This window comes from Rhamphochromis longiceps, linkage group LG5 (genome assembly GCF_057381845.1).
Source record: "Rhamphochromis longiceps isolate RC_006_pf linkage group LG5, R_longiceps_female_GT1.1, whole genome shotgun sequence".
Lineage (NCBI taxonomy): Eukaryota > Metazoa > Chordata > Actinopteri > Cichliformes > Cichlidae > Rhamphochromis > Rhamphochromis longiceps.
The window spans coordinates 35,335,426-35,356,357 of record NC_140561.1 but is presented as its reverse complement, the minus strand read 5'-3'; the positions used below and the strand labels follow the sequence as shown (position 1 = coordinate 35,356,357).

Genomic DNA, 20,932 nt, shown 5'->3' with positions numbered 1-20,932 from the left:
CTTTCCCTTTTCACATAAATGGTCTCCTTGACTCCTCGCTCAAACCAGCGTTCCTCCCTGTCCAGGATGTGTACATCCTCATCATTGAAAGAGTGTCCACCTGGCCTGTTGAAGGAAATAGAGTGTGAAGTCCTGGCCCGACTAGTCAGGTCTTCTGTGTTGTGCCAGCTGCTATACCAGAGTTTGCCCAATGTATAAATCATGACAATCCTCCTTGCACTTAACAGCGTGCACTATATTACTCTGTTTGTGTCAGGGGACCCGATCGTTGGGGTAGATCAATTTTTGGCCCATGGTGTTTAGAAAAAATGTGTCTCAACTGTTCCAATACTTCTGACACATAAGGGATCAGGCAGCAGTTGTCCTTCTCTCCTAGATCGGCTATTATTTTTATTCTCCCAGGGCACTCCGGCTTCCTCCCACAGTCCAAAGACATGCAGTTACTGGCAGGGCTGGACTGGGACAAAAAAATCGGCATTTTGACTAGAGACCGGCCCACCAGGTATTAAAGCCATAGAGCCTTTGAATGAAAACAAACACTGTTGTAACAGTGATGTACACTGTCTTGTTGGTATATGTATGATTTCTATACATTTTACTTCAGATAAAAACTTTGGTTGTAAGATTCAGATAATTATTTAATAAAAGTGAGATATTTTAAATGAGAAGAAGAAAGAAAAGTATTTCTTTGTGCCCCCCTTTCCCTGTTAATGCCCTACCTGGCCCCCTGGCAAAACTTTGCTAGACCCGCCCCTGCAGTTACCAGTTGTCAGCTACAAAGGATCCTGGTGTTATTTGTCTCTCAGAAACAGTTCATAACTTCCCTTCAACTCATCCATGTCACCTAAAAGGTAAACCTGTTTCTCCATCACCTGTTCAGCTCTGATGTTTCAGTAAGGACATCTCCTGGTTTCATCTTCATGTTTTCCTCTCACCACATATCCAAACCGATATCATGACCAGCAGCTTGAAAACTAGAAATTAATATTAAATAAATTCTAACAACAGCTGATCAAGCTTAAACGTGCTGCTGTTGTTTAGCGCGACAACCGCTGGTTTCCTGTTTCTGGCGCAAAGTGGGCGATAAACAAACAAGAGAGAAAAACTGATCAGCTGATCATTGATCAGTTTCATGATTGAAGTAGCAACAAGAGGGGGAGAGAATGAGAGAAGAAGCAGCAGCTGTGCGGTGTAAACACAGAATAACTCCAGCTTTGTGTCTTTTCCATTGTAGCTGAAGTACAGGACAAACTGTGTTCTTTCTCAACGAAACGCGTAATATTTTCTCTGAATACGGGACGATTCCGTTTTTTACGGGACGGTTGGCAACACTACTAACCTTATGAATAAAATAAAGTTCACTATTAGTAACATCAAAGCACCCACCCAGCTATATAGAAACTCCGTCATGCTAGCTAGTACGCAGTACGAGTTATTGTAACTGACTGTAAAAAGTCAGCACAACGAAAATAAACTCCACCTAAACTTGGTTTATATCTGACCCAGATCGACTGCAGGTCATAACTTCTTACCTGAAGTTCAGTACACCTGATACTCGGCCCGGCGGCCGCGTCAGGTCTCTCCTCCTCCTGCCTCCACTTTCCCTCATCCACCTGTTGCCTCTGTGGAAGCTCCACCATAGCCACCACCAAACAACTGAGTTATTTTTACACATCGACCAGCATCTGGCCAATCCACCACCTTTTATTGTTTGTGCTGTTACAAAAAACAAACAAACAAACAAAAAACATCGGCCCATAAAAATGAAAAATCACCATCGGCCCACCGGTCAAATGCCCGGTATGCCCGTTGGCCATTCCAGCTATGGCTGCTGGGGTTAGGTCAACTGAAAACACTAAATTGCCCATGGGAGTGAATGTGAGTATGATTGGTTGTCTGTGTGTTAGCCCTGCGACAGACTGGCGACCTGTCCAGAGTGTACCCTGCCTCTCACCCTAAGACAGCTGGCACAGGCTCCAGTGCTCCCGCGACTCTGAAAGGAGAAGTGGATGGATGGATTTATTTATTCATTCCACATAAAATGTAAAAAACAAATTATAAAACACAAAAAACAACTATTTACAATTCAACTTTTAACTATTTCAACTTTCAACTTTTTCCTTTTAAACAAATTTAAAGTGAAGAACACAAAACACTGCAAACCAAACTGAAATTATTCTAGATTTTGCTTCTTTTCTTGGTGTCACTCATTTTCTTGACTATACCTTTCTAACGTGTCAATGTTGACTCTTGTTGTTGCCCCTGGCTCTCTTTCTCTCTCTTCCTCCTGCACTGTTCATGTGCTACTGCTGCTGTGAGTGTAACTACCACCCCTTCCCCCTCTGCTCAGCGCAAACACAAGGCACAAACACATATTGGCCAATCACAAGCGGCGTGAAGTAAAAAAAAAGAAAGAGAGAGGGTGAGAGAAAGAAAAAAAACACATGGCTCCCAATAAGGAGCCGGCTTCCGTTATTCACTTCAAGGAGCCGGCTCTACCCATATGGAAAAGATATATATAAATCTTATAAAGTTTGTATCTGTCTTGTGTGAAACTTGTATGAAAACCATACAAGAGTGAAAACAGATATAAGATCCCTTGAAAAGTTATATAAATGAAACGTGTGTGTTTTGGACACTTACTAAAACAATATATGAAAGTATTGAGAAAGTGGCCACTTTCATGAGTAAATCATGTAAGCCTTATATGATTTACTCATGAACAATGTTCCCTCTAATTTTTCACGTGTCTGAGCGAACACACAAACTCCCTGAGCGATCCCTTGGACCACTGTGAGCGACATCAGACGTGTGCACTGTGGTCACGCCAGCATCGAATCCATCCAAGTTATATGGTTTATTAAAATAATCAAATTACAGCGTTTACATTTATGTTAGACTACTTTTAATTAACTGCTTTAGCCCATTTACAATGAAAATGTAAAAAAAATCTTGTTCATGACCTGTGTAGTATGTTAGCTCTATTGGAAGTAAAAATAACTTGAACTCCAATTTCGAAAACACAACTTTTTTTTTTATTTTTATAAAGCTCTGACTTGTATTATGAGTCTGTGGTCTGGGAGAGAGTCTGTAACTCTGTTTCCAAAATACAGTATATAATGACCAATGCTGGCCAATTAATTATATAGTTACTTCTTCAAAAAAGTAACAGAGTTTGGCAAACAAAGTTTTTTGCAGCTATTTTTTTTAAATGCAGCCAAGGCATTTTTAAATAAACATTTCAAACTATTTACAGAACAATCAGCTGTTCTGCATCAAATCTGATGCCACACAAATTATTTGTGCCACTCCAAAAAATAATTCCTGTCCATTATGAGATAAAGGAGAACAACAGCCTGATACCTGCAGGCCTGACAGAGTAGATGTATCACTCCTGTATCAGTCTGTAACATTCAGCAGTCGCCTCATTGTTCTGACACACACAACAAAACTATTGACTACACTACACACTAACGACACAAGATTTGCGCTAAACGTCACAAATCTCTCACATCTCAAAACACCGCAGTCACTCCTAAAACTTCCCCCGTTTCTTAACAACTAGATGCCACGTTGCCATATCATTTTTTGATTGGTCGACGAATTTGATTGGACGAATAAGAAAGGCAGAGGGGGGTGGGGTTTGTTTTTGTTCACAGGCGGAGAGTGCTTTCGAGCCTTTTTTCTTATAAAACGCCGATTTAACCGTTTCTTCCTGCAGTAAATATAAACAACGACAGTATTCAGGAAGAAAACCAAACATTGCATTTTTTTTTTATCACAACTCTGGTTTTACGTGGCCTATCAACACAATTTAAAAACTGGTATAAAGTCCACACGTTTTCCGTCAATTGTCCCGTCCGTCTGTCCTGCTCACATCTCCAATGGTTGTACACGTTGTCATTAACGTGGCTTCACTCCACATCAGCCACGCCCTTTGCCAGCTAAAACACCGGTGTCGGCACATAAGGACGCTGTTATAGCCTGTCAACGACGTTGATTGGCTGCGCATATAGGCATTATTGGCTGGACTATGGGATAAGGTGGCATCGTTCCCAAATGGGAGCAGCCAGTCACTTACTGACTAACACTGCAAAACAGAATTGTTAAAGTATTAATTTTAATTTCAATTCAGGTTAGATTTTTTTTGTGTTCAGAGACTGTACAGGCAGTGCGCAATTGCGCACGTGCGCAGCTTAGAGGGAACATTGCTCATGAAAGTGGCCACTTTCATGATCATTTTCACGGTCATTTTCAGTAATGAAAATAGAGTTTGTTGCGCTAATTTGACATGGGATTCTGCCTTTTCCAAGTGCTTTTAAATTAGGAACATTTTTACGTGATCAAACAATGAAATTACCTATAAACAAGGTCACAGAATGGGGAAATATGAAGCATAATATGTAAATGTACAGAAATATACAGTTGGTTTAAATAATAATCGATTGCATGCCCTGGGACAGACTGACAGAGGCCAGGCTGCCATATCGCACCATCGGCCCCTTTGGCCATCACTAGTAGGCGGTAGGTGAAGAGTCTTGACCACGGACACAACGACGGAGAGTGTCCGAGCTGGGGCGCGAAACGGCAATCTTCTGATCACAAGGCGAACTGCCAACTCTTGAGCCACGAACGCCCTAACTACCAATGATAATAATACTTATGTGATGTAACACAAGCTTAGAGGGATCATGTTATATACTTTTCCATAGCATTACATTTGAATTCAACAGTTAAATCTTTCAAATAACGGACAGATATTTGTGAAATCATGATACATTTGTGAATGTATTTTAACAATCTAAATATGCATATGTACAGACAGATACATTTAATAATCATGACAATTATGTTGTATTACATTACAGTGATTTAACGTTAATTTACATTCAAAATGTGAAATCAAAGTCTTCTTCTAGAAGAACAGAACATTACTATCAAATTCACAGTAAAATACCTTCACATTAGGGTTTTTTCCTACGGTCGCAGCCATACCCGCGACCTTGTTGTTGTTAGTTCACATTCATTGGCCGATGCTTAGCGTCATGTTATTTAGATTAATTGCAATTCCTACCTCTACATTTCTTTTTCAAAATATATAATTAGCACAGCGTGTCCGTGCAATGTTTTATATTGCGGCATACAGAGAAATCTTAACAAAGAAGCTCACAGAGAGAGAATGAGCTTGTTATTTAACCCTAAGCTGGTAGGGGGAGCTCTTTGTTAAAACCTTTGCCGGTGCTACAATGTGCCTCAAGGTTCAACAACAGCACAACAGAAGTCACTCATGGTACAGCACTCTCTCTGCAAAACAACAACTGTCAGTGACTCTGCACCACGGCGTAAACACAACATTCAAGATAACAGTTAAAAGTAACGCAACCATAAACAATAAAACAATCAGAATCAGAAAGGGTTTTACTGCCAAATGTTGAGCAGGTTTACAACATTAGGAAATTGCTGCGGTGCTTCAAATCAAATCAAATCAAATCACTTTTATTGTCACATCACATGTGCAGGTACATTGGTACAGCACATGTGAGTGAAATTCTTGTGCAAACATACTGTCATAAATTGCGCTTAAATAGACATGAAAAAATAAAAGTAAGAATAAGAATTAAAAGTGCTACGTAGAAAGATATATACATGAGTGCAGGTGGTGATCAGTGCCAAAACATGGAATGATGCAGTGAACACAGCGTAGGGTCATGTGTTAGTGGTGGGAACAGTCGTACGTTTATTGTTCATGTGTCCAACAGCAGAGGGGAAGAAACTGTTCTTATGGCGAGAGGTTCTGGTGCGAATGGACCGGAGCCTCCTGCCTGAGGGGAGCAGGTCAAACAGACTGTGTCCAGGGTGAGAAGGGTCAGCTGAGATCCGAGCTGCACGCCGCAGTGTCCTGGAGGTGTACAGGTCCTGTAGAGATGGGAGTCTACAGCTAATCACCTTCTCAGCAGAGCGCACAACACGCTGCAGTCTCTGTTTGTCCCTGATAGTGGCTCCAGCGTACCACACGGTGATGGAGGAGGTGAGGATGGACTCGATGATTGCGGTGTAGAATTGCATCATCGTCCGTGTTGGCAGGTTGAATTTCTTCAGCTGCCTCAGGAAGTACATCCTCTGCTGGGCTTTCTTGATGACGGAGGTGATGGTGGGCTCCCACTTCAGGTCCTGAGTGATGGTGGTACCCAGGAAGTGGAATGAGTCCACAGAGGTGATGGGGGTGTCAGTCAGGATGATGGGGGGGAGTGGGGCTGTGTGCTTCCTGAAGTCCACAATAATCTCCACTGTCTTCTGGGCATTCAGCACCAGGTTGTTGTGGCTGCACCAAGACACCAGACGTTCAACCTCCCTCCTGTAGGCAGACTCATCCCCGTCCGAGATGAGCCCAATAACGGTGGTGTCATCTGCAAACTTGATTATCTTGACAGACTGGTGGGTGGAGGTGCAGCAGTTGGTGTACAGGGAGAAGAGCAGAGGAGAAAGAACACAGCCCTGAGAGGAGCCGGTGCTGATGGTCCGGGAGTCCGAGACATTCTTTCCCAGCCTCACATGCTGCTTCCTGTCCGTCAGGAAGTCAGTGATCCACCGGCAGATGGGATCAGGCACATTCATCTGGGAAAGCTTGCCTCAGAGATGGTCTGGAAGGATGGTGTTGAAGGCAGAGCTGAAGTCCACAAACAGGATCCTGGCGTAGGTTCCTGGGGAGTCCAGATGCTGCAGGATGAAGTGTAGGGCCATGTTGATGGCGTCATCTACAGACCTGTTGGCTCTGTATGCAAACTGCAGGGGGTCCAGGAGGGGGGCCGTGAGGGTCTTGAGATGGGAGAGAACTAGGCGCTCAAATGACTTCATGACCACAGATGTCAGAGCCACGGGTCTGTAGTCATTTAGTCCAGTGATTCTAGGTTTCTTGGGGACAGGGATTATGGTAGAGGACTTGAAGCAGGCAGGCACATGACATGCCTGCAGTGAGGAGTTGAAAATGCCAGAAAACACTGGGGCCAGCTCGTTTGCACAGTGTCTGAGGGTGGCAGGAGACACACCGTCTGGGAGCTTTTCGAGCATTCAGACTCTTAAACTGCTTCCTCACATCTGCTTCATGAATATGAAGAGTTGTGGTGGGAGGAGGTGGTGTGAAATCCTCTTTTGTGTGGGGTGAGGAGGGGGGTGTTGTAGGTGAACAGTTTGAAGGTGGTGATGGCTCTATGGAGGGGGGAGAGGTGGGGGAATTAGTGTCCAAAGTGCCTCTATTGTTGGGGCCGTTGGAGGTGTGAAGGCTGCCTGATGGCTCGTCAAAACGGCAGTAGAAGTCGTTAAGGGTGTTGGCCAAGAGCACGTCATCAGTGGAGTGGGGGGTTTTAGGCTTGTAGTTTGTGATATTCCTAAAACCTTTCCACACAGAGGCCGAGTCATTCTTTGAGATCTGCTGCTGCATCTTCTCAGAGTGCTGATGTTTAGCAATGTCCACTTCTTTAGTGAACCTGTACTTGGCCTCTCTGTAGCAGTTCCTGTCTCCGCTTCTGAATGCCTTTCTCTTTTCCAGCCACAGCTTTTTGAGTTTAGGAGTAAACCAGGGTTTGTCATTGTTATAACTCACCCTGGTGCGTGATGGCACAATGCTGTCCTCACAGAAGTGGATATAGGAGGTGACAGTGTCCGTAAACTCGTCCAAGCTGTTAGAAGCAGCCTTCAATGTGTCCCAGTCTGTAGACTCCAAACACGTGCGAAGCTCCTCCACAGCCTCGTTGCTCCACAGTTTTTTTGTCCTCACGACAGGTTTGGAGAGCTTCAGCCTCTGTCTGTACATCTAAACAACAAGAACATCTAAACAACAGCACATGTCCCAAGGCATGATGGGAGACATTTCTGGATGTATTTTTACAATCTAAATATGCATATGTACAAAAAAATATATTTAAAAAACAAGTAAATTGTGTTTCATTACATTTACAGTGATGTTATGTTATTTTACATTTGACGTGTCAGATCACAGTCTACTTATGTAAATGTAATGATATTCTAGAAAAACAGTACACAACTGTAAAATACATAGTAAAATAATTTGACATTACTATTTTTTGGAACAGTGTAACAAAGCCCTCTTTTCCATTTCTTCCATGTACAAATTGGCCACAATGGGCGAAACTGGGGAACCCATGGCACACCCATGTTTCTGCCTGTAGTACTGACCCTTGTATGTGAAATAGGTGGAATTAAGACACAGTTCCAAAAGCAAATACAACCGGTCGGTGCTGTGGTTCTGCTACTGAAGTTGGGCTCATCCTGTAATCTCTTACGGACTACCTCCAATGCTTCAGTGACTAGAACACAAGTGAAGAGTCATTGTAACATTGTACAAAACTATTGTTTCATCTGCCCCCATAATAACATCTCTCACCTTCTCAACAAAATCCAAGGTCTTCTGGACGTGGTGTTCAGAGCTGCCTACCAGCGGGTTGAGGATCAAAGCCAGAAACTTTGAGATGTTATAGGTGACTGAGTTGATAGTACAGACAATTGGTCTTAAAGGTACACCCTGTTTATGTATCTTTGTAGATTCCCCTGGGCATAGCCTGTGGTATGAGGTCCAGTCAATAACATTGTCTTGTTCTAACTGCTTCAGGCAATCTATCACCCTCTTCCTGTAACCACTTCCTAGGTTTTGTTTCAGGGGGTCATAAGTATTTTTGTCACTGAGCAGTGACACAGTTTTTCTCATGATGGTCTTTCTGGTTTAGCAAAACCATGCAGAAACTCTTGTCTGCTGGAAGGATGATAATGTTCTTGTGATTGCTATGTGATGTGAGTGCCTTCCTCCCCTCCATGTTGATGTTGGATGCTGGGGGCTTTACATTGGTGAAACAGGTCGAAGCTTTCGTCTGTAGTTGCTCTGCTTCCACGTCTGCAGTTTTGCTGTTACGAATGGCTTCTGTTTCTGTGGCTGTGTTCCACTAGTGGAATTTGTCTCGGCGTCACAGAAATTCACGGTTCGGTTCAGTTCAATACTTTGGTGTCACGGTTTGATATTTTTTCGATACAAAAGAATGTTCATGCCTTTTTAATTTGTCATTTATTAAAATTATAAATATATATTTTAACTCAAAAGTACAGTTTTTAAATTTAATGTTACTGAAACAACAAAATAAATTTTATTTCAGCTGATTGGGAGGTGGCACTTTATAGCTGTGTCCACAGAGTTTTGCCTGTCTTCAACATTAGTCAGTGCTTTATTTTCCCCAAGTGCCGCAGTGGATGTAATTTCTAAGGGCGAACCAAACCTCTATGGTGATACTACTTATTTGAAAGCGTAAGTAATGTTTTATTTTTTGTTTTTTAGTTAAATTAATAGCATTTAACATGGTAACATTGTTCAGGTGTTCTTTCAGGTGTTAAATCTGTAATGATGAATGTTGCAGGAATGGAGTTTGTATCAATGGAACCTCAACATTTCTCTATGCAAACAGCAGCATATTTGAACTCGACAGTGAAAGTAAGAGGTTTTTCTTTTAAATATACTCTGACTACAAGCTGTAGTTCAATAACAATTTAATATATTACTACCATTTAAATACTTTAAATTACTTTAATGATTCCAACAGATGCCACAGTTGATCAACCAGACGTGCTGCTGCACACTGGCTGTCCTGACTGCCTCGTCTCTAAAGAGGATAAAAGTCATCTTTTGCTCTTCAGTAAGGTGGCAGGGCTGGGGGCTTTTAGACCATTCATAATTTGTAATTTCCTGTTGTAGTTAAACAAAAAGCAAAATGCACGCTGTGAGAAATACAAGGTTCAATACAATCCATCATATTATCACAGGCCTTTTATCTCAGATGTCGCACTGCTTCACCAGGTAGACGAACAGCTGTTTCTGCTGCTGAGCTGACGGAGTTTGAGACACAGGCAGAGTGTCTGGGATGGTCTAAACCCCAACTCCTCAACACTGATCATGGTGAGACTTTTACAGCAACCAAAAAAAAAAGGAACAGATAGCACATATGTAAATGATCCTCTTTCCTCTTTCAAAAATGTGTTTTTATGTCTTTTGGGCAGCATGATGATTTTATGATGGTGTAGCACACTCTGTGTCACTTTTGAGTGTGCATATATAAATCAGTTTAAGTTTTAACATTTCATTGTCATTTCCTTTCCTATATTCCATATACAGATTATGAAAAGTGTGTGCAATTTGACGAAGATATGGATGAGGATAAATTAAGCGAAGTGCTTCTGAGTTTCTTTCAGAAGACGCTTGAAAGGATGAAAACCACATATCACTTGTTAACCAAATGCATGGCAGAGGGTTTTATTTCATATTACCCCTCATTGTTTTAAGAACTAAATGTCCAGTGCATGCTGAACTTTATTTTCATATCTAAATATGACTTTTAATCTATATATGAATGCCTCTTTTAATTACTGAATTGAGCTTTTTTTTTCTTCATTTAGAAGAAAAAGTTTTTTAAATAAAAGTCTGTACGTCCATGTATGTTAAAAATTTCTTTGCAATTTATGTGTGAGGCCATAGCCATGCTAGCAGTTCTATGAGGCTCCATATAGACATCAGTGTTTCGAACCATGTAATACAAATAACAAACAACTAAATATCAATGATAGGATAATAGTGCAAACCAGGTATTATGTTTACCATGATAATTTGTGGTGTAACTGTAAAAAACAATCACAGATTGGTTTGTAACCTATTTTGGAACCACATTTGATGCATTTATTTTAGGTTCTAAATTTCTTTTCTTAGTTTTGTCTTATTTTAAGTTTCATATAGCCAGAAATTGGTGCTTTTAGCTCTTAAAAGACTCCTTGGCTCCAACATTTGAACAGAAATGATGGCTTATTGTAACTGTTGTTGTAAAATCAAAAGTAAAAGGATAAAAACAGATATTATTGTTTTTATATTTTCCACAAATTCTTAACAGTAAGTTGCTTTTCTTTGCTTTTACATTTCAATAAATATTTCTCAAATCCTTATGAGCTATATGGATTGTCATTTAGAACACCAAGAATTTTGGTTTATTATCTTTATGTTTGTTGTGATTTTTGCAGAGCTGCAAAGGTTTAGGAAAGTAACTTTGAGGTTTGAATAGAAAATGTGCATAAATTGTGCCGTGCATTTATGAGAAACCCATGAATCCATTCTCTTCCACTGGGCTGGAGGTTATCTCTGATTTAAAAAAAATATTTTTATAGTTATTTTTGTTTGTGAAATAATGGCATCATGGTCACATTCGCTATGGCCATCTGCACTATTCTTTTCTTTTCTTGCTACAAAAGATGACCCAGTTTTCCTGCAGAGAAACTTCATAATGAAGAGAAATTTTAAGTGCATTATAATTCCTCTTATAACCAATTCATAAACAGCTTGTGCTTTCAGACACAATGCTCCAGCTTTTTTGAACAATTTACAAAACTTAATGTGAACACTGAAATGGGAGTGTGGCATGGACTTTAATGTTGCTTATTCTTCCATAATCAGGATAAATCACATATGTTCAACACAGAATGACTATAAACCTTTCTATCTGCTTAAATGAGGAAATTGTTAAATATATATCTCTGTATCACATGCAGCATGTGATAAACTATTTGGTTGCACTGACAACCATCTTGGACAAACTAAAAATGTGCTTGACATGATACGAAAATTTTAAAGTGGAACTCGGAGACCGCTCATGAATGTAGTTGTCAGTTGAATGTCTCACTTCCTCTTAGGCTTTAATCTACTTTGGTAATACAAAATTAAGTGCACGTACAGTTGTTTCCTGTGCTGCATAGTTCCAGATGTGAGTAAGGATTTCCTTAAATCTTCAATACAAAGATAAAATCTTAAAGACAATATAGTTTTAAAAAATGCATGAAAACCAACAAAGCAGCAAATACAAAATTTACATGTTGTATAAAAAAAAAACTAGATGCAGCATAGAGATTTTAAAATATGATAAAACAAACCAATCAGATATCACAAAAAGTACTTTGTTTTATAGTAATACTTGAATAAAGTACACAAGTCAATGAAACAAAATATACTAATCCTTATACTTAGATATAATCGGGGGGAAAAGACAACAAAAAATCAGCCTTATAATTAGAACAAAAAGGCAAGAAAACAGAAATCTGCCTTCAGTCATTTGACACAATGTGACTGCTGGATCTTTTGTCTGTCATTTGGCTTGTCAAGGATTCTTGATTTTCAGCAACACGTGAAACACACTTTCTCCAGATCTTCAGATAAGCTTTCTTGATTTTTTGTATTTTGAATGCATACACAACTGGATTGACCGCTGAGTTAGCATGAGACAGAATAATACCTATATATAAAACTATTGGTGGTATATTTGTCACCTCACCAAAATAAACAAGGCAGTTCATTATGTGAAGCGGCAGCCAGCACAGGGCAAACAGGGCGAAGACCAGAGCTAGAGATCCTGCCAGCTTTTTCTCTTTTCTTAGGTAGTTCTGAGACAGTTTTTGAGCACCACTGCCTGGTTTCCCTTGAAGGTGTCCTTTTATAATACAGAAAACATGGGTATACAACGTGGCCATTACCAACAGAGGTATCAGATTCAGGGAAAAAAAACTGAAATAAACCAGGTATGACATGGGAATTACAGCTATAAACTGGCAGACAATTGTAGAATTGGCTGAATTAGACAAGGTTTGATGGTTGTACCACCCAAGCATGGGAGTAAAGCTGAGAGGGATTGCAACAATCCAACATGCTGCCACCACAAGACAGGAGTGTCCCTGTGTCACAATCCTTTTGTACCTATTAAAAAATGAAAACAATAAAATAGTCTCACAAAAAAAATTAAAATAGCATAAAATGATTTTTTTTAAAACAAAATAAATTGTTAGTGAAGTACTGGTCGATGTGATAAAATGATATAGTAAATGGTAAATGGTCTGTATTTGTATAGCGCTTTACTAGTCCCTAAGGACCCCAAAGCGCTTTACACATCCAGTCATCCACCCATTCACACATACCATATAAACCACAAAGTCCATAATTACTACTTCCTACTACTAAATTACTATGTTCACTATTCAACTATGAGTCATTTTAGTTTGTTTTTAAAAAAAATGTGTCTTATTAATCCATACTCTTACCTGAGAGGGATATACACCCGGAGGAAACGGTCAAGCGAAATAGCCAACAGAGACAGAACTGAAACGAGGGTGAACAGAATGACCACACAGCTGATGAAGAGACACGTATTGAACGAAGTCTTCACCCGTCCATCCACCACTACAGCCAATGGTATGGCCACACATCCAACCAGAAAATCAGCCATAGCCAGAGATGCAATAAGGCAGAATGTTGGCTGTTGAATGCTTTTAGTGGTCCAAAGTGCCAAAATGACCAGCATGTTACCCAGACAGCAACTAACTGCAATAAGCACTTCAACCAAGGTGTAAATCATTACTCCCAAATTCATTGTGCTTTCTATCTGGCTGATGATTGTCAGTTGACGGTGCAGTATATTTGAGTGTGAGTCTGAGCTTCAGTGTGGTATGTAAATCTATATAACATTTGAGGAAGTCCTTGGTCTCTTAGCAGCAATTTTTTTAAATAACACATACAAATAGATATGCATGTAAGAGGATGCAAAAGAAAAAAAAAACACTGGTGCAATTATGAGTAACTAAAAAAACATCTCTCATGTCGAAGCTACACAAGCCACAAAACCCACATCCTGAAACAACATACACCTAGGTGATATCTCACAAATGGGGTGGACGTTTTGGGTGTTTGCTCTCTGTGTTATGTTTTTGCAAATCAGATGGTATACTGATAGATGGTATAACAGACTGTTATTGTGCAATATATTTCCTCTGCCTCAGCTTAGATTCTGTATAAATACTGTATCAGTGAAGGTGACATTGACTTTGAAAAAAAAAGACAAATAGCGTGTACATGTGCATGCTTATGGCATCCCATTTCTAAGAGCAAAATTTTCACATCTTAAAACAAACCTCTCTTTAAGGGCCTCTAGCATGACATTTGGTGTGTCTTAGTTAGCTATTTGTTTCCGGAGCTTAACTGTGTAAACACTGCATTCTATTATAATTCATTATTCAAAATTACAACATTTTGCACATTATTGTTACTATTGGTAGTAGTAGTAGCAGCATGTATTCTTGTGTTTTCTTCTTGAGGACACGAATGGTGTACACAAACAACATTTTGAACTGTTACACTGTTACACCTATGTAATATGTATTACAGCCTCATAGATTGCATATGTAGATATTCTGCATATCAAGGCATTTAAAAGGGAAGTCACAGGGAGCAGCCGCAGTGCATGCCCCCAACCCTAGCACATGCAGGTGAATGTGTTTAAAGTTCATAGGGAACTCTGAAGTAGATAAAGGAAGTGTTGGGCATTGATGCTCAGTAGTAGTTTTGCAGATATGCAGAATGTGTGGGTAGAAGGTTAACCTCACTCTCCCCAGAAAATCGCAATGATACACACAATCATGTGAAAAGGAATGTTTGCATAGGACTCTATGAACTCCCATGAAAAACCGCATACAGCTTTACCGTTTCCAGCAGCCAGGCACTGCTAATCAGATGCACTTGATTGAAATATCATCAGCAACCACATCTATTGCTCATCTGGTATATTCAGATGTGGTTTAACACACACACACACAAAGCAAAAAACAGGGCTACAGGCCTCAGTTAGCATGTCAAATCTTAAAGTTCATGACAGCGCAACTGAAAAAAGGCTGAAGATGCCACTCTTGTTTGTAAGAGTTGCCAGAAGAAAAACTCTTCTCTATAAAAAGAACATAGAAGAAAACTTTAGGATTGAAGAGTGTCAATCCTAAACTGACTTTTAACCTTTTAATGCCTGGTGTATTACATTTGAAAAATAGAGTTTTTCCCCAGTTTTTGGGACTTCAACATCATCAATGGGAATTTTTCCCCCTGAAAAACCTAAATAAATTGCACAATACATTTTTAAGCAATTAAAAAAATCAGATAAGCAAATATGATACAAATTAAATGTCATATATGGAGATTGGAATGTGATTTATTTTTTAAACAATTACACAAAATTAAACAAAAGAAAATTAAATAAACACCATTTTCAAAAAAATACAATTTCTACCAATTATTTTATGATTCAGGCTTTAAAGGGTTAAAACAATGTGGCAACAAGTGGAGATCTTTGGCTATGATGCAGGGCTGTGTTTAGAGAAAACTATTTACGGCATATCAGCACAAACATCTCATACCAACTATAATGCTAAGTTGTGGTAAGTTTGCAATTGTGGTTTGAGAAAGCTGTGCATAAACGTATTCCCACAAACCTCAATGAATTGAATCGACATTATAAAATGATGTGAGAGACATTTGAGGAAAATACAAATAAAATAGAATAAAAATAAATACAGTAAATGTACAGTAAATCTTTTCTCTTTTTTGCTCTATAAAATTGTTGTTTTTCTTTTTCAATCACTCATCTTAACAGTAGGATATACATGAAAAGAGAAAAAAATAAAGTTTGCACTCATTTTTTGCACTCTCTGGGCAACTGACCGTTTCAATGTGGATGCACAACTCTGTGAAAACGACTGAAAACGCTAGTGTGGAGGCATTTTCATTGCAATCTGCACATTCCTGCACATAAAATAAAATATGATTTTGTGTTTACACTCAGTCTTTCAAATAGATGCAAGTAAAACAGCAGAACCCCGTAACTTCCAAGCAAGGAAGTTACGGGGTTTTCACTGTAAAAAGAAGTTTCCTTCCCACGCAGTGATCAGCGGAAACTAATGTTTTTGTCACTTTTTACAGAATCAAACTCAAAGTGAGGTCAGTACTTCCACGCTTTAAATGCTGCACAGTCATATGCTTACCTACACTTGATTTTTTTAACCATTGTTGATCTGCACACAGCTGTTGTCATGAACGTCGCACTCGCTTACATCATTGCCATGAGACACTCACAAAAAAAAATCACAATTTTAGTAATGCATTAACACAGCGTGCTTACGGGAAAGTAACAGTAATTTAATTACCTTTTTGCAATAGTAATCCCTTACTTTACTTGTTACTTGAGAAAAGTAATCGGATTACAGTAACGAGTTACTTGTAGCGCATTACTGTAATCCAATTTTTATTTGCACTTTATTTATTTGCATCCTCTTAAAAGGGGATATGTGAATGTGGCGGAAAACTAACTGGTCAATCAAATTCAGTATAAAGAGTCAGCAGAAGTGATCTCATACTGAGCCAAGATGAAAAGCTTTTTGTGCTGCTGTTCTCGTGCTGAATTTCTGGCCTGTAAAAGCTACATACAGTGGCTTGCAAAAGTATTCGGCCCCCTTGAACTTTCCCACATTTTGTCACATTACAGCCACAAACATGAATCAATTTTATTAGAATTCCACGTGAAAGACCGATACAAAGTGGTGTACACGTGAGAAGTGGAATGACAATCATACATGATTCCAAACATTTTTTACAAATAAATAACTGCAAAGTATGGTGTGCGTAATTATTCAGCTCCCTTTTGTCTGAGTGCAGTCAGTTGCCCATAGACGTTGCCTGATGAGTGCTAATGACTAAATAGAGTGCACCTGTGTGTAATCTAATGTCAGTACAAATACAGCTGCTCTGTGATGGCCTCAGAGGTTGTCTAAGAGAATATTGGGAGCAACAACACCATGAAGTCCAAAGAACACACCAGACATGTCAGGCATAAAGTTATTGAGAAATTTAATATAGCAGGCTTAGGCTACAAAAAGATTTCCCAAGCCTTGAACATCCCACGGAGCACTGTTCAAGCGATCATTCAGAAATGGAAGGAGTATGGCATAACTGTAAACCTACCAAGACAAGGCTGTGCACCTAAACTCACAGGCTGAACAAGGAGAGCGCTGATCAGAAATGCAGAATAATTATGCCTATAAAGAAGGCAAAGAGTGATGAAGATGTAAGTCTCATTTAAACCTTTATAGCTAACAATCTATTGTTTTAAAGGTGATTTATTAGACTAAAATGAAACTGAACCTATTTAATGGATTTGTGCAATTTTTATTTCACAGAGAGAGTTAAATTTGTCTGATTAGTGCAAAACATTAGCCAAGCAAAAATAAAGAAACGCGTGAACAAACAAAATAAAAGCGATGTCATTACAGTTGACTGGGAAATGGTACGCGATGTCCTCAAACAGCTGCTGGAATATCCCTGCCCCACTTCTAAGTAGTGATTTGGACATTAGAGCAGTTGAAAAAGCAAACATCTTCGAGGCCACCAAAATAGGTTTAAAAGCTAATAAACAAATTTCTTCCACTCAGAGAATGTTGCATATAATTTCATTTTTCCTTGATGCATAAAGTTAAAAGATTAAAACTAATAAAACAAATTTTAAAAAGAGACTTTTTTTCATTTGATTATATTTTATATCATGGATTAGGCAGAAAGTAGAATTGGGCTGAAAGATCTATCGCTCTATCACCTATTCACGTTGTAAATCATGTTTTTAAAAAGTAACTAATTACTTTTGAAAATAAGTAATCAGTAAAGTAACGAGATTACATTTTGGGGGAAGTAATCACTAATTAGTTACTGATTACTTTTTTCAAGTAACTTGACCAACACTGTTAGTAAGATACACGAGTGCTTGAACGGAAGTTGGGAAAGCTCTTAGCCGTTAGCATGCGTCCATGCTAACTGCCCAGAGAATTCTTACATGTTATCGCAAAAACAGTGCATGTCCCCCCCTCGGACAACGTGTATGCAGCCTGAGACTCTCTCCACTCTGTGGTCAGCAAAGTGCAATTGCAATCTCCGAGTGCCCTTTCTTTAATACCAGGGGACTATAAACACGCATCACTGGGCTCCACACTGCCGACCTTCACCCAGTACGTGTCATGCCCTACCAGAGACAATAAAACACTAGACTTGGGCTACGTTCACACTGAAGGTCTTAATGCTCAATTCCGATTTTTTTGATCAAATACGAATTTTTTGTCTGCTTGTTCACACTACAAATATAATGCGACAGCAAACGCGCTCTAGTGTGAACCCTCAAAGCGGCCCGCATGCGCAAAAGAAGACACCACACGCTCTGTTTAGACCCAGACCAAACAATATTGTTTGACTGATGGCCCTTAATATAAAGACTTCAGACTTTACGTTTCCCAATTTTTGCTTTGTTATTTTGTTATTTACATAATAATGTGAATAACCTAATAACTATCCTTATTGCTGTTTTAGAGAGGAGCGGTGCTTCAAAGGATAGTTGCAGATTTCTGTCAGAATCAAATAAAACGTTCACGTTTCTCCAACGTTGTCTTCCCAACAGTTTCACTGACATCTACACTGGATGGCCAGGAAGCGTTTGCAATGTCTTCTTGGGCGCTTCTCCGGAGCTGATAATTGCCGTCTGTCTTTTGTCAGTGACATAAAAGACGGATTTAATGTGACATGACCATTCAAGCAGCAGTCGCTTTCTAAAACATCGGATATGTATCAGAATCAGTACCACATACGAAAGTGACCCAGATCGGATTTGAAAATATCGGATTTGTGCCGTTCACACTGTCATACCATGATTGGATTTGGGTCGCATAGGGTCAAAAAAATCAGATTTGATGTGCTTTCGCCTGCAGTGTGAACGTAGCCTTACTGTATGTCAATGCAAAAGAGGTATACAGTTCATCACCTGTCCCTCACCTGGGAAGATCTGATCACAAGTGTTGATCTGGAGGTAGTTCTGCTGGCACCAGTCCACAAAGTCATGGGTAAATTCTCTGTACTCCCTGTCGCTACCATCAGTGATGAGGCTGACTATTGCAGAGCTGTCAAAGAACCTTTGCAGGAAGCACTGGGTGGAGTTTTGGGAGAAGTCTGCAGAGTAGATAGTAAAGAGGAACGGAGGCAGAACCATTCCCTGTGGGGGCCCCGTACTGCCCCCACAGGGACACACAGCACTAAGTTCTCATATGCTGTTGTAGGTCGGTGAGGTAGAACCATCGGGCCACAAAAATCACAACTGTCTGCCTGGGGGGGTGAGGTGGGCAAATGAACTGCATCATTTCTTTTAACAGGTTTGATTGATCCAGGATGCAGTCTTCAACATCGACTGCAGACTCACCCACCCCCACTACTGCTGTCCCACCTCTGACACCTCATTCACTTCACACCTCCTCTCCTCACCCCGCTCACTACTACTCACCCTAACCACTGCATCCTGTACACAACCAACACACGGCTCCAGCCTGTCTCTCTCAACCATCCAGGTTAAGGAACTGAGGATGACTGGAGTCAGGAAGGCAGCGGGTCCCGATGGCATCAGCTCAAGGGTTGCCAAGTCCTGCACAGATCAATTGTGTGGGGTGATGGAGTACATCTTCAGCCTGAGGCTGGGAAGAGTTCCACAGCTCTGGAAAACCTCTTGTGTGCCACTAGTGCCAAAGACTCCACATTCCAAGAACCTCAACAGCAACAGGGCAGTGGCTCTGACATCCCACCCAATGAAGACCCAGGAACACCTGAACCTGTCTCAGCTTTGACTCCTGGTGAGCTCCTCACTGGACCCACTTCAGTTTGCCTACCAGCCTGGCACTGGATTGGATGATGCTGTCATTCACCTCCTACACCGTTCCCATCTCGATTGGAGACCCCTGGGAGCACTGTGAGAATCATTTTCTTTGATTTCTTTATTGCCTTTAACACCATTCTTTCCACAGTTCTGAAGAAAAAGCTGGAGAACTCAGGAATTGACCATCACCTCACAGCATGAATATTGGACTACCTCACCACCAGACTATAGTATGAGAGAACTCGGGGCTGCATGTCGGACAGGGTCATCTGCAGTACGGAGGCCCCACAGGGAACTGTGTGGGAGACATCTGCAGTGGGCAAATGAACTGAATCATTTCTTTGACAGGTTTGATTGATCCAGGATGCAGTCTTCAACATCGACTGCAGACTCACCCACACCCACTGCCGTTGTTGCGCATCTGACACCTCAGTTACTTCACACCTCCTCCCTTCACCCCGCTCACAACTCCCCACCCCTACCACAGCATCCTGTACACAACCAACACACATCTCCAGTCTGTCTCTCTCAACCCTCCAGGTTAGGAGGGAACTGAGTACGACTGGAGCAAAGAAGGCAGCAGGTCCAGATGGCATCAGCTCAAGGGTTGTCAAGTCCTGCGCAGATCAACATGAGAACTCTGGGCTGCGTCTCGGACAGGGTCATCTGCAGTATGGAGGCCCCACAGAGAACGGTGTGGGAGATGTCTGCAGTGCAGATGGTGAAGAGGAACTGAGCCAGAACCGTTCCCTGGATTAATTAATTGATTAATTTTATCGCATTATTTGTAATGATAGCATTAACGCGATAATGTTGACAGGCCTAGTTTGTTGGTTTGCTTTTATTTCGTTTCATAAGCAAGCTGGTTATTAGATGCTGCTTCAGCCAGCCAGACAATCCTTTGCTGTCCCACCCCTCTCCTCCCTGTGGAGCAAGCAGCAGGTGTATCTCGTAAATCCTTACTCCTCGCAAATGGGCAATAGAAAACCGTTTGGTGCCTATGCAATCCCCAAAATGCACTGGCATGACATCCGGGGAGCATGGGTGTGAGCAACGTTCTTTTTTGCAGATGCCATGATGCCCCCTCTACCACGATGCCACCCTGGGCAATGCCCTATGTTGCCCATATCAAAAACCACCACTTGGTACCATAGCTCAGGCTACTTGTTACTCTGTGATATTTATCTGCATGTTTGCAAACTTGTCTAGTACTTACCTGTTTGTTTCCTCCTTCCTCTAAGGAAATCTATGTATTACAACCTGTCTGACACACTCCTACCAATAGTATACTGGAAATGTGTCCAAGAGAAAGTGAGGAGAAACTCAAAATAGAACTGATTCATAGACTCTGACCT

The 20,932-nt window shown here is 40.6% G+C and overlaps 3 protein-coding genes across 3 annotated transcripts in view; 1 reads left to right on the top strand and 2 right to left on the bottom strand.

The window, feature by feature from the left end:
• LOC146670440 (N-acetyltransferase 8-like) overlaps positions 1 to 20,932 on the bottom strand; it is an 850,360-nt gene that overhangs the window by 49,478 nt on the left and 779,950 nt on the right. The window lies entirely within an intron of this gene.
• LOC146670468 (uncharacterized) lies at positions 8,827 to 10,338 on the top strand. The gene is made up of 6 exons (XM_085408067.1): positions 8,827 to 8,859; positions 9,162 to 9,310; positions 9,420 to 9,493; positions 9,603 to 9,695; positions 9,857 to 9,955; positions 10,172 to 10,338. The coding sequence occupies exons 1-6, from the start codon at positions 8,827 to 8,829 to the stop codon at positions 10,336 to 10,338; spliced, it is 615 nt and encodes a 204-aa protein (XP_085264193.1).
• Positions 12,076 to 13,454, bottom strand: LOC146670467 (adenosine receptor A3-like). The gene is made up of 2 exons (XM_085408034.1): positions 13,126 to 13,454; positions 12,076 to 12,784 (listed from the first exon to the last, which is right to left on the bottom strand). Exons 1-2 carry the CDS (start codon positions 13,452 to 13,454, stop codon positions 12,139 to 12,141), a joined length of 975 nt encoding a protein of 324 aa, XP_085264160.1. The 3' UTR covers positions 12,076 to 12,138.

Bases quoted from the DNA above. Each gene is read 5' to 3' on its own strand.
- LOC146670468 (XM_085408067.1), top strand. From the start codon at position 8,827: ATGTTGATGTTGGATGCTGGGGGCTTTACATTG. The intron at 9,311-9,419 runs GTAAGTAATGTT...TGAATGTTGCAG, and splicing joins GATACTACTTATTTGAAAGC to GAATGGAGTTTGTATCAATG. The intron at 9,956-10,171 runs GTGAGACTTTTA...TTCCATATACAG, and splicing joins ACTCCTCAACACTGATCATG to ATTATGAAAAGTGTGTGCAA.
- LOC146670467 (XM_085408034.1), bottom strand. From the start codon at position 13,454: ATGAATTTGGGAGTAATGATTTACACCTTGGTTGAAGTGCTTATTGCA. The intron at 12,785-13,125 runs GTAAGAGTATGG...ATTTTTTAATAG, and splicing joins CGGGTGTATATCCCTCTCAG to GTACAAAAGGATTGTGACAC.